The 16,476-nt window shown below is 40.4% G+C and overlaps 1 protein-coding gene across 1 annotated transcript; it reads right to left on the bottom strand.

Moving 5' to 3' along the window:
- Positions 1–7,353: 7,353 nt before the first annotated feature.
- On the bottom strand, positions 7,354–16,476 carry MRPL15 (mitochondrial ribosomal protein L15). Its single transcript, XM_066563220.1, has 5 exons — positions 16,355–16,476; positions 15,375–15,532; positions 12,859–13,024; positions 12,269–12,392; positions 7,354–11,026 (listed from the first exon to the last, which is right to left on the bottom strand). The coding sequence occupies exons 1-5, from the start codon at positions 16,451–16,453 to the stop codon at positions 10,689–10,691; spliced, it is 885 nt and encodes a 294-aa protein (XP_066419317.1). The 5' UTR covers positions 16,454–16,476; the 3' UTR covers positions 7,354–10,688.

Here is a 16,476-nt window from a genome sequence, read left to right as displayed (position 1 = left end):
CCTTGGGCACCTGCTGCTTTGGTGCTACTGCTACAAGTGCAAGAGCACATGACTGACAAAGACTGAGGCTCTGAGTAGGTTTTCCAGAGGTGATGTCTACCAGTACATAGACATGGAGCTCTAACAGATGCCCTGGTTTTTTGTGCCTACTTATTTGATACTAGAGAACTTCATTTTTCCCCTTTGTTCTGAACAAAGGCAGGAATCCTGCACTTGGGCTCTGAAATAATGAAAACAATTGGCTTAGTCTGACCAAATTAACAAAACTTCCATTACCTACCAAAAAAAAAAAAAAAGAAAAAAAGAGTATTTATTATATAAAGAATTCCTTATGGAATTCTTCTGTATTCCTCAGGGATCACATTTAAGGCCTTCAGGTCTTCAGAGTCCCAAATATTTCTCTTTAAACATGACTAATTTTAAGTCTATTACATACTCATGGTCAAAGTCATGTTTACCTGTTCTGTGGCTCTTGTCAAGATTAATTAATTGCTTAAAATTAAGTTTAGAAGTCAGATTTTGTGAATTTTAAAATAATTATTCAAAGTAACTATGCAAATGAACAACCCTATAATTTTGTTTGTGAGACACCAAAGATGGCTTCAAGCACAAATAAAAAACCACAAATTTCACCTCAGACAAACAGTACTGGGTGATGGTTTTGAGACATGGAATTGGACCACCAGTTTTCAGAGAGGGAAAAAATCTTCAGTGTATGTATGTGTTCTATAAGGCTTGCTATTCTCATTCCTAGTGCCACAGCACTGTGAAGGAGAATTTGCCTTGGCAATATGCTAGCCTTCTCTCCAGAGGCTCCTATCCTATTAACAACAGTTAGCAGAGGAAAAATCAGTAGATTTTAAAATACAGAACCTTTATTTTTTCATGGGCTAATTAGAAACATGACACAGATACAGAATCAGGGCCATACATAAAGTTCTGAGTGAGATATAAAAGATTATCTGAAGGAAAAAAGCTTGCCTTTTCCGTTCAACAACACAGGGCTTGTGCAAGTTCCTAGTTATTTCATTCAGGAAGAACCAAAGTTTCCTTTCAGGCACAGAAAAACATTGAGCTCTGACTCTTTGTGTAGTCATACACAGTGCTAGTAGCAAACACAACCTTATTTCCAATACTTCATTTAAATGACAAGAGACATTTAAAAGAAAAAATATTCCTCCAATCCCAAGGACTGCTCCAAGAAGGCTTTTTTAGGGCTTCAGTGCAGGGATTAGTATGAAATCCATTAGCATGGGCAACCACTGAGACCTTCTGCAGTCTACTTTTGGAGTCAACATGGCAGGTGACTCCTTTGGTTCAGGTTGGGGGGCTGTTTTCCTAAATTGGTATGTCTACTCCTTTTGGTAAAGGTTAAAAGCAAATCTCATCAATATGTTATGCTCCTGAAATGCTAATCTACATAACCAAAGAAAGCATTCTGTAAGAGTCTTTTAGCTAGATTTTACTCTTCCTCTTTAATATCCCAGACTTCAGAGCATTTCCAGCAGGATCTGCAATGATGATGGAACAGGTAGTGCTTTCCAGGTGGCAGCCTAATTGTAAGATGCTACCTCTGGCCAGCTGACATCTGCAGGAAGAAAATTTAGCAACTCAGAGAATATCCCAAAATGTTTGATTTTGAATCCTTTACCACAGGATGAGCAAGAATAATACAAATACTGTAGTCAGCCATGATTTTATTAAGGAAAAGTCAAAAAGCATGATGTTCTGAAGTTACTGTTGATTGCAATCAGCCACCTCAGCTTACTCAGCACAGCTGGCATGAAGAGCTCCCAGGAGACTACACACAAAATCCTCTACAACATCTGGTGTGAACAAGCCTGCAAGCTAGCTGAACTCCGTCTTCAGAAGAGCATTCTAGAAACAGTGAAAACAAGGGCCAAAAATGACGATGAAATAAACTAACTATTCACTTTGAAGTTTAAACCTTCCAGACCTAGGTAAGAGTGAATAGTGACTGAACCAGAACACAGGGAATTCCCATAGGAATAAATACGTCTGGTCACTAGGTGTCAGCCTTGCCTCTACCAGGACACCGGACCTTCTCCTCCCTGTCCCCAGTAAGCAGATCCAACTCCCAGCACCGCAAATGACCGTAGCAGTCTCGTAATTAGGGCAGAGGAGCAGATGGAGAAGGATGTTTGTGCAGGGTGCCTGTGTACCTGGTAATATCATATTTGTTACCTTCAGGTTTGGATGCTGGAAACAAAGACAGGTTTCATGCTGAGGAGATGTGACTGGATGTCACCTGCAGAGACAGCAGAGAAATTATGCTCTCTAACAATGAAAATATCAGCAGGGCATTAGCAATGAATGAGTAAGTGTTTTGCAAGCCTCCAGTATTTACTGTTTATCCTAGACCACCAGTTTCTGGAATATTGCCATCACATGAAAATGCTGGCTCCTGCTTCTTAAATTTGCTTCTAGCCTTGCTGGATACAGGAACAATACTTGGAAACAAGATTCCTGCAGAGCTGAAAACTCTAAGGACAACAAAGAAAACCTAAAATGTATATTCTTTAAATAATTTCTTGACTACTTACAGTTCATAACAGTATAGTCAGCAAAAACAAAGCATAATTCAACATGCAGCAGAGTTTCAGTGGTGTTGCAGAATACACATTTCTGAATTTGGAATCTCTTCAGGTGCATTTTCATACCTTGATTCTCACGTTCCCAAGTCTTCAAAATTATTTCTTCTTTGGCCCCAGCCTGCTACATACCATAGGTGCATGTCAGTACCCATGGTGGGCTGCTGCCATTGCAGTTTCCCAATATGCCATAAGCAAAGCCATCCAGCTCAGTCAAGAACAGCTGGAATTGGAACAATATGAAGTTTTCACAAGATGCAGCAAAAATTACTTGACAGGTTTTTACCTCCCATCTTATTCTTAGGTTCTCTTAATGGACAGATAAGCTTTCCCACATGAAACACAAAATCAAAGCACCCCAGTTCTTCAACTCCCTCAGAGACATACAAATGAATGCACAAAAACTGACCCAGGTAGAACTTTACCACACAATCACATCCTCAATATAGTAATTCATTTCACAATCATCCTACAGTAAATACCTGCTTTTAATTATGAACTTGGAATGGCTGGAACCTTCCAAAAACAACAATAAAAACAAGTCCCAACAGCAAAGTCACATTTAGCTCAGAAATTTTACCTAGAAGTCAGGGCAGCAGCAACATCACATCACCCAAGTCCAATGTCTCAGTCTCTCTGCGAGCCTCTCAGGAGCCCTGGGCCAGTCCCGAGTCGGCAGACACCGGGGGGCAGCCTCGACACGGCCGACAGCGGGGAGACACTGTCTGTGTGTGCCCCGAGGGTGCTGAGGGCACCTGGGCTGGGGGGAGACACTCTCTGTGTGTGCCCCGAGGGTGCTGAGGGCACCTGGGCTGACAGCAGGGAGACACTCTCTGTGTGTGCCCCGAGGGTGCTGAGGGCACCTGGGCTTACAGCAGGGAGACACTCTCTGTGTGTGCCCCGAGGGTGCTGAGGGCACCTGGGCTGACAGCAGGGAGACACTCTCTGTGTGTGTGCCCCGAGGGTGCTGAGGGCACCTGGGCTGACAGCAGGGAGACACTCTCTGTGTGTGCCCCGAGGGTGCTGAGGGCACCTGGGCTGACAGCAGGGAGACACTCTCTGTGCCCCAAGGGTGCTGAGGGCACCTGGGCTGACAGGGAGACACTCTCTGTGCCCCAAGGGTGCTGAGGGCACCTGGGCTGACAGGGAGACACTCTCTGTGCCCCGAGGGTGCTGAGGGCACCTGGGCTGGCAGGGAGACACTCTCTGTGTGTGCCCCGAGGGTACTGAGGGCACCTGGGCTGGCAGGGAGACACTCTCTGTGTGTGCCCTGAGGGTGCTGAGGGCACCTGGGCTGGCCGCCTGTGCAGCACAAGAGACACCAGAGACAGCGGTAGAAGAGAAAGGGCCGACTCTTAGCAGGGGTCAATCCAAGGCTTTATTAGGAGTCCCAAAGGAGCTCCTGCACCTCAGGGGGCCTCCTGCCGAGAGCCCCGGGAGATGGGCCAAGGTCACATTTAAAGGGAAGTGGAAACCCAAAGTAGAGAACATTTTACCAACCAATATTAGTGACCCTAAGGGATGGATGCTGGGGGATAGACATATAGGACAGCGTATGGGGCAAGGCTTGGGGGGCTGACTCCCAGCCTCTGGCTAATCACTCGACGACCTGGACCAAAACTTGTGGATGGAGGGGATGGGAGGCTGAGTGATTGCCAGAGAGCCAGGGTGGGGGTTTGGGGATGATCTCATCCCAGGAGAGGGATAACACAGGTAAAGGGAGGGGGGTACAGTTTGGGATAAACCATTTGGGAAAAATATGGGGATACAAAACAAAACTACTTTAAAGTATTACAAAATATAAAAATGCACTACAACAGTCCAACATAAAACCAGTAGAATAATATTTTGTCTGGAACATTTTCAAGCCTAGTACATGGCCCATACTCAGACTGCCTGCTGCAATAAGCACAATGGCCTTGCCAAGAGGAAAAAAAAACCATGAAAAAAAAAAAAAGAAAAGGAAGGTATAAATGATTGCCTGTGCACAAAAACCAAGCACATCCCTACCAAATCTGTCTTTTATACTAACATCACAGGCTGTCACAGTAGCTGTAGGGGGTACCCTATGAGATATACTGGATGCATCTTCTCAGCAGTGAGACAACATCTGTGTTTAAGCATCTCAGTCACCTTCTCCAGCCATTATAAGCAGCACATGTAAAGCAGACACCTCAATAGAGGCACCATCCTGCTCTCCCATTTTTTCTTTTGCAAATGAAGGTGAGTTTAATTTCTGTTCCTTCCTTATAGAGTAAACATATACATTAGAACAAGCACAAACATCAGCATGTATTACACAAAGGTCAAAGAAGGCAGGCAGGCAAATTTTGAGCAGGGCTGGGAACTGGGAGTCATCCACCTTGAAATTCAGAGACTTCCAGGTGGGGACATCACCAATTTTTGTATCCTGGAGAAGTTGCTGTCTCCAATAGCAGAGACAGCAACTTAACATAGCACTGTCTGATTGCCAGCATCTCACTTCTTGTGGCACCAAGAGATCCTCTAGACTGCTTTTTCTCACTAAATAATTTTAAGAGCTTGCTTCTTTTCAAAGATAAATACAACCAAGTAGATCAGGTTTCACAAGTTCCCAATGGCAAAGCTCAGCAACACACACTGGCAATATGTTGATCCTGTAGAGGAATTCTGACCATTAACTTCAAGCATCTTGGATCTTGGGTCACTGAAAAAAAGGAGTGGGATTCAGCTCCAGATGCTGAAGTTTTGGGTGCATACAAGAGTGCTATGTTACAACTCCTGTCAGTCAGTGGAGTCTAGAGTGTCACTGAACTGCTTAGATGTCTGCTTCAAGCTGAACATGGCTTTTCTCTAGGCTCTAGACAATGATTGTGTCAATCACATTACAACAAAAGCAGCAAGACTCCTATGAGAGGAGTTTGAAGTACTGTTTACATGTAAGCAATGTAAATTTAGACCTGCATTAATTTTGAAACTAACACAATACCTCACTATAATAACTGCATAAGGAACTTGGATGCCAATTTTTGCAGCACTGAACCACAGCTACATTCAACTAAAAAATTCATGTTCCTTGCTAGACACCAAGTGAGTTTATTTTTTTAATTTAAGGTATTCTGCACAGGGAGCAATCTATACCAGCATCACAAAAACCCCTAGAGAACTAGTTTACCATAAATTTACACATCAACTTATTTTTCATAGGCCACTCTATGTTCACAAACTCCTAGCTCTCATTACCAGCCCAAGGAATGAAACAAATGGCAGATTTTCAAGCTAAATATGGACTAATCTGCCCATATTTATAATCTGCCCATATTTATAGAGTAAAGCCCAGACAGGATAATGCTATCATGAGACAGAATGACTCTTACAGAGGCTGAAGAAAAGTGCAAGGAAAGACAGATTTGGGCATTGGTCCATTGAATGCAAAATTGTCTGTTCTTTCATACTGGTATCTAGTGTGTGCAATTCTGATTTAAGTGCACAGACACTCTTCTAGGAGTGTTCATTGACTGATAAACACTAAATCCATTGCTCAAAGGGCCCTCCAAGTTGCTTGGCATGTGGCTTGGAATCTACAAGGTTAACAAGTAAACAACATTGCTGTTGACATTTTTAACAACAAAAGCAACACCAGTCCAGGAAACTCAAGCCAATCCCCCCCAACCCCCCCATATAAACAGATGCAGGAATGATCAACACTTTTCCTGCTCCAGGGGCACATAAAACAACCAGATTTTCAAACCCAGAGTGGGCCAGACAGGATGACACTGTGAGAATGATTGAGCCCTGTAGTTCCCACCACTACAACGGGAAAGGTGAGAAGAGACCTTGGGAAGATGCAGATGCTTCAGAGGGAATATTAAGCACAGGAGACAAGAATACATCTGAGGATGGTTTGCTTCCACTGAGAAACCATCCTTCTTTAGACAATGCTGTGTATTTCTGCTACAAAAGACCAAGAGGAGCCACCTGGGTGGGCGATAAAGGAGCTTAAAATGTTCCTAATTTTCCTCTAATGGGCAAGAACCCTGTCACATATGGACCTCTCTTTTCATAGAGCAAACCATAACCTTAAACAGTACAGATTGTGAGCTACATAAAATTATTCCTGACTGATTACATTTTCAGAAAATTTTAAAATATAAAGCTGCATATAGGATATTGAACTGGACATTTTGGATATACAGAGCATCATTCATGTTTTAGATATACATAACGGTTAAATAAAATATGGGACTTGTGCAACAATTTCAAATTGCTTGAAAAACTTGTGTTAAGGAGTGCAAAATTAGTTCTGCATTAGACTTTAAGGTTTTAGTATAGAAAATAATAGAAAATAGAAATAATAGTAGAAAATAATAAAATAGTAATGAGAAGAGTAATGAAAATTGATCACTTTTATATGACTTCCTGGAGGACTAACATCAATTATGTTTCTACTTCAAAACAATGCTGGCACACTGCCAGCGAAGATTCAGATCAGGGCCACTGATTTAATTTATTCTTTTTTGGAAATCAGTGGATTGTACAGTCAACTTTTGACTGTTAAACACAAATTTTATATGAAGTATAATGAAGCCATGTTATCACTGTTATACATATGAGAAAACGGAAAACACATATTTTAATCCACTTCATTTTGAGTCTGCAGCCAGCCACCTGTAAGTATAGCATTGACTGGATGCAGTCAGTAGAATCTGCTCCCAAGAAACACATGATTTCTGATTATCACAGGATGAAACAACAAGGTATGTACATGTTTACAGATCTTTATTTAGATTGCAGTCTCACATCTGTAATCAGTTTCATCAAGTAGTCATTCAGAAGTATGATGTTGCTGATAAAAATTGACACGGCTTTCAGCACTTTGTGACACAAATAAAAGTTCCTTTTCCTCAGCTACCCCATAATACTTTTCCACCTACAGTAGATTGGGTACTTCTTGCCGTGTCACACCTTGTTGCACATGAAAAAGCCCTGTCAAAACAGGATATCCAAGACAATCCTTTATCTTATGAACATGAAAACATGGTCCATATACTTAAGTAATGAGAATGGCTTTAGATGCCAGCATTGGCTTAGTCCTGCCCCATTAAGCCTGACATATAAACAAGAGTCCTTTGGGACACTACTTATTATGGATTTATTAGAAACTTTGTCAATAACTTACTTGTGCTTTTGATAATTCTGTGTTTGGTTGCTAGGAGACTTGTGTTCCTGATGAGATAAAATGAACAGGAAATCATCTATCGCTTTGTGACTTTTTACACTAGTAAATAAAAATGCAAACAACTCATACAAAATACTGGCTACTGTTAACAGAAGTGAGAAAAAAAGACAATCATTGCATATTTTAAATAAAGGAACATATAGCCCTTTTTTGCCCTCTCCAAGTATAAGATGATAAAAGATCACCTTTATAAAGTAGAATGACCGGATTTTGTGGAACGTGGCTGTTTTGGCTCCAAGGTATTTGTAGCGTTGTAGTATCAGAGCCAGGATACAGCTGCCTTGTGACTAAGACATCGTCCACTGAATAAGTGCTATCCAATCCCTCAACGTCACCAGACATCTGTTTCCTGTTTTCATTCTTTCTTTCACTGTTATCATTTTATCCAAGTTACCCTTTCACCTGAAAACCATTTAGAAACCTACAGAAACCAGCGTGTGCACGCGTGTCTGTATCAAAGAAGTTGATTCAGAAAAAAACTTGCTGAGAGCAATTTGTTCATTTTAATACAAAGAGCAGAAATGGAAACAAACTTGCCTTCCCCCGTCTTCTCCTCCCCAAAATACACAATGATACATAAACACTTTTGTCTTCTGGTCTTCACTAATATGAGTAACTTCCTTCTTCACTTCCAGTTAAGTAGCTTTCCTGTTGAGTACCACCACCTCCACAAAATACAATTGTGAATTGATTCATAAAAACAGAAACATTATGGCACAAATAAGGGAAGGCAATAAATACTCTTCCCCCTCTCCAACTCCTTCCCAAATGGAGGCAGTAGTAATATTGTTATTGTAAAGTTATTGTAATAACAAAAACTTGAAAAAAAAAAGAAAAATAAAAAAGTATTGCTTGTCATTTAAGGTTCCAAACCAACAATCATCAGGATGCAGAACAGGATACATCTAAAGTGAGAAAGTTATTTACTTCACATTCAAGTTAACACCAACTGTACTTTTTTTGGCACACAGCATTATTCTTAACGTGCCAAAAAAGTGTTGGACACCTTATAAAATATGAATGTTAATGCCACTAAAACAAAATTCCTGCTATTCATTGTCCAATTTTATATTGCTGTTGTTTTGCTATGTTTCACCTATACTTAAACCCCAAGTCAGGGGAATGAACATTACTGATAGCATTTAACACACATTAACAAGGAACAATAGGAGTTGAAGAGTAAATTGTCAAAATTTAGTGACTTTTTATTCTTAATCTCTTGATTTCAGATTATTTAATCAGAATGAGAAGACTTCTTTTATTTTGTTCTATGATTACAGATAGTCATACTAATTGAAAAGGCAGGTTGTTGAGTAAAGGAAAAATCTGGGCTGGTTGACAAACACCAACAAAAATTCATCTGCTTCATTTTATTTTCTGAAAGAAAAAGAAGATTTTTCTTAAATCCTCCCCCATTGAGGTATACCAGCAAAATACAGATGTTACACAGGAGAAAAAGGAGATTCTAGCACACAGAGGACTTTCCCTATGAGATGGGATGGTTTGGCAGCTACAGGAAACTCTAAGTAGCATTTCCAAAGGCACATCAAAATTGGAAAGCAAAATGACATCTCATGTTCTGTTCTCCTGAACTGTTTCCTGCATTCTTATAATCAAATTATGACTATTTTAAAGCCAAATTCAGTTTCCATTAAACCACATAATTATGAAGCAGCTCATTAACTTCCAAGGAGTCAGAGCACATTCTGATACATCATCTTGGTCTCCCCTCTCATCTTTCTTTACTGTCTGCCTCGCTGTCTCAAATGCCCAGTCCACACAACGCCCAATGCTTCCACACAAAACCTACAATACTCTTGCATAGTAATAATGCAGTATTCTGGAGAAACTGATAAAACAAACCTTTGCTGAAAAATATTTTCAAGACTTAATCAAGTTGGTGTGATTAAAATGCTGTCTCCCATAAACACAATTTACTCAATTTTTCACAGCATTTAAATTAATTTGTCCACTGTCACACATGCAATTTGTGATCAAGCTGAAAACTGAATTCTGACTGTGTACTTCGTCCATCACATCCCCATCCTTTATAATGTGCTGTCACTGTCATCCATTGACCCTGGATTCTGCTATGCATCTTTATTTGTGTCAGGACAAGTTTTAAATTCTGAATAATAAAGGCCATTGAATTAAGACAGCTATCTTCCCCCCCAGTCCCAAATTTAGATAGAAAGTTATGTTGAACTGCACACTCTGTCCTCTTCAATTGCATATGAAGAAATAAAAGAAAAATCAAGATCTCTCAAGCTCTAGTGCTATCGATAGCAATGGCAAAATCCAAAATATAGCTATGGAATTGAAGAGGTTAATGCAATCTTTAGTACTTTTTTATTTCTGGTTCTTTTTACTTTTCCCCAAGCAAAAATACTTCTTAGAACTATTTAAGATACATTTTCTAGAACTTTTATCTAGAAATTTTATGCAATACAACTGTAAAACTAATTTTGGTTTTGTAGAGTCACGTTTCCCATTTTAAACTGAGAGGGGGAAATATAAACTAATTACTAGGTCAAATGACTCTTTGGAATTATCCTCTGAAACAAATGCAACACTGAAACCTTTTGTCTGAAAAAAATAACTGGCAAACCATTGGAAGAGAAAGTGCCCAGACCCACACTTTATGTCAGACTCCACATTGTTTTCAAATGTTAAGACTTCTGATACACTCTATTATGACAATAAAAAAGTTGAGAGCTACACCAGAAGATTACATGAAGAAAAAAATGTTTTTTCTAGTATAATAGGAGTCTTAAAAACAAACAAACACACATCACTTCTACCCATTATTTCATACCCAGATGTTTCCTGTACACCTGCAATTGTGTCCAGTCCTGAATTCATGAGCTGTAGTATTTCAACAGATTCTCATCAGTTGGTTTCAGAATTTTCTTGTCTGCCAGGTTTACGATCCATCCTGGAGCAAGACCAAAAAATATCTGTCTAGGATCCTTGCGTGCACTTAACATCTTAAAGAGTTCATCCTTAGTTATGTCTGGTAAGACATAGCCATACTTCTTGGCAAGTTCCAGCCTGGCTTCTGCAACCTTGGATGGATCTGCCAGGTAGCCCCGATTCCTGGGATCTGTGTAGTAACGGACGAGGTCTTCAGGTGGGAGCATTCGCTTTGGGATAGGTTTGCCACGCAGGAAAAATACCACTGGCTTGATTAAAATTTCTGTGGGCAAACATGAGAGAAGATTAGTGATTGCACTTCATAACACAGATTTAAAAACATTAAATGACGTCTTCTTATTCTGTACTAAATTAGTTACTACACTCACATCAAAAAGGACTAAGCAAAAAATTGAATCTCAAGAATATTCTTGTTCAGAATGAGATAGTGGTTTGCAAGTTTCACTTAACCACACAAAAAACTCTGTTTTAATTGATATTTATAATGCCAGTCTGGAAGAGTTGCTACTTCTAATACATTTAGAATGACTACTAGGGAAAGATAACCATAACTGAACTTATTTAAATTATTATTTCCCAGTTTGAAGACATGCATTTGCACAGCTATTTACACAGTGTCCCAACTAATGTCAAATTTAGTGCTTCTATGAGTATTTTAAATAAAGTTTCAATGGCACATGCACCTATTTAGTCCTTTGTGGGATTATCTTCTCTTCCTCAGATTTTACTGATTTTGGAAAATTATATTCCAGAACCTTTTAATCTTAGTATTTTTATTATTTTGTGGAACCAAAAAAAATCCCAGAACTTATATCACCCCAGGGTAACATATTTTGCACACTTAAAATGTCTATTCCCCTTCTTCTCAGCCTCATTCACACATGAAAGCTGCGTTACTGTCAATAAAAACTGCATGAATGAATGCTAGGCAGGATGCAGCCTCAAGCAAAGCAAAGCCTCATTCTTCAGTGAAAGTGTTCTGAAAACAATAGCCATTTTAACTGGAATGATTCTGAGCTTCTGTAACTTACTTCCTTACTTTAAGTGGAAAAGTATTTTAAATTAAAAATATAAACATCCACAGTGTTTTTAAAATCCATTTTTTCCTGAGTTTTCTTAGTGCTATTAAACATGGGAAACAGAAGACAAAAATCCAGCAAAACAGTATTTTTAGTTCCTCTATTTACAAAGCTATTCAGATTTCCTTAACTGGTTGATTGGTATACAATTACTAACACTGGAAGGGCTAAACAGGTGAATGGTTAAAAAAGGCAAAATTGAGGATGCATTGTCATTCCTCACTGGGGGCTAGAACTAGATGATCCCTAAGGTCCCTCCCAACCCAAAGTATTCTATGATTCTATAAACATACATGTAGCTGTTTTTGAAGCTTAGAAGTTGATGACTTTCTACTACAAACTGTGTTTGAAACTTTGATTTGGATCATTTAATCTTTGCACATCCAAAAAAAAAATAAAAGGCAGAAATTAAAAGAAGTTCTTACCCAAGCTCCTTGGGTCATAGAACGATGTTGTTACTATGCCTCCGTTTTTTTCTATGGCTGCAATTGCTAATTCAGATGCTCTCTGCACTTCAATATTTACTTTTGCTGCAAAAATATCAGCACCCTGTAAATTTCAACAGATATTACAGTAACATTAAAATGAGTATTTTAAGACACACATTTATTCTTTTCTGAAAATTCATAAGGACCATTAAATCCTGGAAAAATATTATGAATTGTCTGTTCCATGCACAGAGTTAAGTAACCAAGTTGCTCTCAGTCACTTGGGGTGAATAAAAAAACTTTCCATTTCCAAAATAGTCATACACTTTTTTCAGTACATTTCAGTTTTCTGTTGTAAAATACTTCTTCAGTCTTTTGTTATGTACTCCTTAACTCTGATTTCTGCAGTCCCTTGGGTATGAAGACATCCTCCAGTTATTTCTTTTTTTGCTGACACACAGTGCCCTCTAGTGGATTTATGATCCACAAAAGTCCCACAGCAAACTAATTTGGAGAATCAAAGATGCTTCCAAACCATGGGAATGACAACCTGAAAGGCTGAAGTACCAAGTGTGTTGTTTGCATACCTCCTCCACCAGCTGGACACCGTAATCCCTCTTGAGAGGCTGCACTGTCACACCTCTGGCGTTAGTGAGCTGAGTTAAGTCAATTGGCTGCGTGGGGTCAACTCTGCCCAAGTCAATCAGGTACTGCAGCCTCTGAAGACTCAGAGGTTGGTACTGACGTCTGAGGCTGGGGACAGAAAGACAAAAAAATCAAACAACCCAAACAAGACAATGAGAAATTTACCAAACTGAAGTTTTAATAGCAACTGGTCAACTGAGATATTCTGGTTTTTATCTACTCCTAAACCAAAAAACTACTAAGACATTACAGTGTCAGCACTCCTTGGCAAACCAACAAGACTGTAAATAATGACCACTTTCAAAGTGAATCCACCTTGGGTGCTTCGCTGACACACAGTGAAAAAAACAAAAATACAAACATATATCAAAGACTACCAGCAAAATTCTGTACATGCATAGCTTACATACAAGATTTTCTGATCCATTACCACTGTACCCAACATCTCAGAAAGTATTGAAAGGAATCTCCCTCAAAACACCATCAAGGAAGAGAAACATTGAGGAAATATGCATTAACCCACATTCCCCAAAGGGAGATGGAATCTCTTGACAACAGCCATTGCCTTCAGCAGAACCTACTTTTGTTTTTTCTCAAGATCTAACTTTACTGTACAAACCAATCCTTAGCATAGCTTCCAAAGCCAGAGTCTATCCCTGTCTATGCACACCACTTGTGCTGATACCCAAAACTTCCTCCTACAATCCATTTGATGGCTGCTATTGGAATGCTCTGAGTGGCAGCTCACAAACTGGGAAGCAGCCGATCTCTGTTACTGGCAAGCCACGTACAAAGGACAAGGAACAAGAATTTGTGCTGTCAGACAGCCCCTTACAGAGAAGGGCTCAAGAAGTGGAGGCAGAAGGAGGAGTGAGGTGAAGACAAACAGGCAGAGACATTGTTCAGCGTGCTCCCTCCACCCCAACAGCGTTGCTCCAGTGCACTTACAGTGCTCACCACAGGAACATTTACAGGAGCCTGACACTGAATTTTTGCAAACAACATTGAAACTACAGAGTACTTTTTTTTCTGTTTTCACATGCTGTCAGATGTCGTTAAAAACAGCAAGATCCTAATAATTTCTTGTCACTGCAGGAGGCTGGATTTTTGCTGTTGGTTATTCATGAACTTTTGACCACTACTACCATAAGAAGCTGAGTGTCTGCATTCTGCAGCATTTCCTTTGCAGGAGTTACACTCTGGATTTACATTCTGCCTTCAGCTATTGAAAGTGCTTCTTGTTTACTCTTGTAATAATTTAGCAAACAGGAGGAAATAATAGTACCTGAAAATAGAATTTGAGTCACATCTCAAAACTATTAAGATTCAGAGGAAACCCTTAAACTGGGACAAGTCTGTAAGTTCTACTGCATACATTAAGAATGGAAATATAAAAGTGCTCAGCTATTTGATGAAGTGGTATCAGGAAATGGAACATTAAATCAAGTCTAACAATTCACAAATACACATTAGTCTTTTCATCCTTGAACTGTCTGCTTGCCGTAGCAGGCTTTTGTTACTACTGCCAGTAACAGGATTTTATGGACACACAAGTTTGCAAGGCCAGATCAAAATGCAACAAAATGGTTGCTGGTCCAGGTAACACAAATGCTATCTGACGAGGCAAACCCAGCTTTCAAAAAATTTTATTAATTTTAATAAAATTTTTTTTAATTATCAATATAAGCAAAGGAAATTTGGAAACACCTCTAACACACACCTCTCCAGGTAAGAACAGCCACTGGAGAAAAGACATGTTAGAAGAATAACCTCAAACATGAAAAAGGTGGAATAAGGACATGACACAAACAAGTACCATGTGAAAAAATGCCCAAGGAGAGCAATGGTGAAAGGTGATTTAATGCTTCATCCAGCAGATTTGGTACTAAAGAGCTTGTTAGGATCCTAGATGTAACAGGCAGGGCACAGACAGACAAACACCACAGTGTCAGAGGGCTGAAAAGGTAGAACCATGAAGAGAAGCAGAATTGTTTGGCTGGCAGCAGATCAGAGCTTCTGGTGAATAAAGTGAGGAGACACAACAAAGCAAGGTTTTGGATTACACTTCCATGTCCAGCATCCTCACTCCAGTCACTGGGACTGTTCCCAGTCAGTTCACTGGGTTATGAAGCAAAAGGAAAAACAAGCAGGAATGAAGGAATAGTTTAAGAGAAGAAATTCACTCAGCTGGAAGAGGAAAGGTAGTCTGCTACACATGAAGGATTATGAGGAGAAGAGAGTAAAGAAGCAGATGTGCAAAACAGGAATTAATTAATTAAAAGAATAATCTCACAAGAAATGGGAGATTCTTCTGGTAAAGTAGCTAACAACCTGAGAGGAATTCGGGAAGCTGAACTTTTTCAGTTAGGCCTGTTTTGGCATCCTGGATTCTTGCTTTAGGAGAAAGATCAGAAATGGAGACAATGATTAATTTCTAAGTAAATGTTTAGACACTTACCTATGTCCCTCATTAAATCCATATTTTGGTATGGCCAAGTAAAATGGAGTCTGGCCACCCTCAAAGCCCAGTCGGGGCCGATTCCCTCTTTGCCTTTCTCCTTTGTGCCCCCGGCCACACTTCCGACCCCCATACCTTCCACGGCCACGTCGTCTCTCCTTCAAAACAATCAATGGTACATTTAGACAACTACTACAAAGACCAGTACCTACAAAACATTCGTTTCAGAGACATAAACAATTGAGAAAATGCTGATTCTTGAGGAAAAATTAAGTCATAGATCTTTTCTAAGAGGAAAAACAGAAAAGCAGTTAATGTGATTTTTGCAGAGTGCAGCTTTAGGCTGGCATCACAAATAGTTTGGGGACAAATCAGCTTCCTTTGGTGGCAGGGATGGTCGAGTCTAGCACAAAACTGCACTTAAATACTATTCAGGAGTCTTCAGCACTTTCAGGAGAGTGCTGCTTGCTGTTCCCTACTCTATTCCTATGGTTTCAGCCTTTGAACCTCATCTCCCTGCTCACTAATATTCCCCCCAAACCACAAGGGTTTCTCCCTGGTTTCTTTTTGTAATTTCTCTACCACTTTATAAGGAGACACTCACAGATTTGTTTTCGAGAAATAAGAACAACAATATTAGCTGGCATCACATTCCTTTTCTCTGTACGCCTTCTACCCTTCCATTTCCAAACACATTACTCCATCCCATAAACACCTGGAGTGTGAAGCCTTTTACTGCTCCCCTCCAGCCCCAGCAATGCTCTGAGGTTCAGCCAGCACCACCCATCAGCCAGCTCTCTGGGGATACCACACACAGACAGCAGTGCCATCCTCTCCTCAGCCTCTCCACGCTCCCTCTGGCCAGGCGGCTCTCCCAGCCGTGCCAGGACGATGTCGTTCTGACAGCCCTGGGGGCAAACCACACCAGGACGGGGCGCGCCCTGCCGCCCGGGCCCAGCCGGCAGGCTGCAGGCACTCACCCGCTTTTTGGAGCCGGGGTTGGGCCGTAAGTTGGCCAGGCTGACCCTGGGCAGCGAGCGCAGCAGCTCCAGGCCCCGGTTCGCGCCGCTCCCGCTCATGGCCGCTCCCTGCCAAGGGCGCC

The sequence above is a fragment of the Molothrus aeneus genome, chromosome 1, assembly GCF_037042795.1.
Source record: "Molothrus aeneus isolate 106 chromosome 1, BPBGC_Maene_1.0, whole genome shotgun sequence".
Taxonomy (NCBI): Eukaryota; Metazoa; Chordata; class Aves; order Passeriformes; family Icteridae; genus Molothrus; species Molothrus aeneus.
The sequence above is the reverse complement of the archived record's forward strand: the minus strand, read 5'-3'. Positions and strand labels throughout refer to the sequence as shown.

Excerpts from the sequence above, each read along its gene's own strand:
- MRPL15 (XM_066563220.1), bottom strand. The coding sequence starts at position 16,453 with ATGAGCGGGAGCGGCGCGAACCGGGGCCTGGAGCTGCTGCGCTCGCTG. Across the intron at positions 12,393-12,858 it reads GTGTCCAGCTGGTGGAGGAG|GGTGCTGATATTTTTGCAGC; the intron begins GTATGCAAACAA and ends TGAAATTTACAG. Across the intron at positions 11,027-12,268 it reads CTATGACCCAAGGAGCTTGG|AAATTTTAATCAAGCCAGTG; the intron begins GTAAGAACTTCT and ends GTTTGCCCACAG.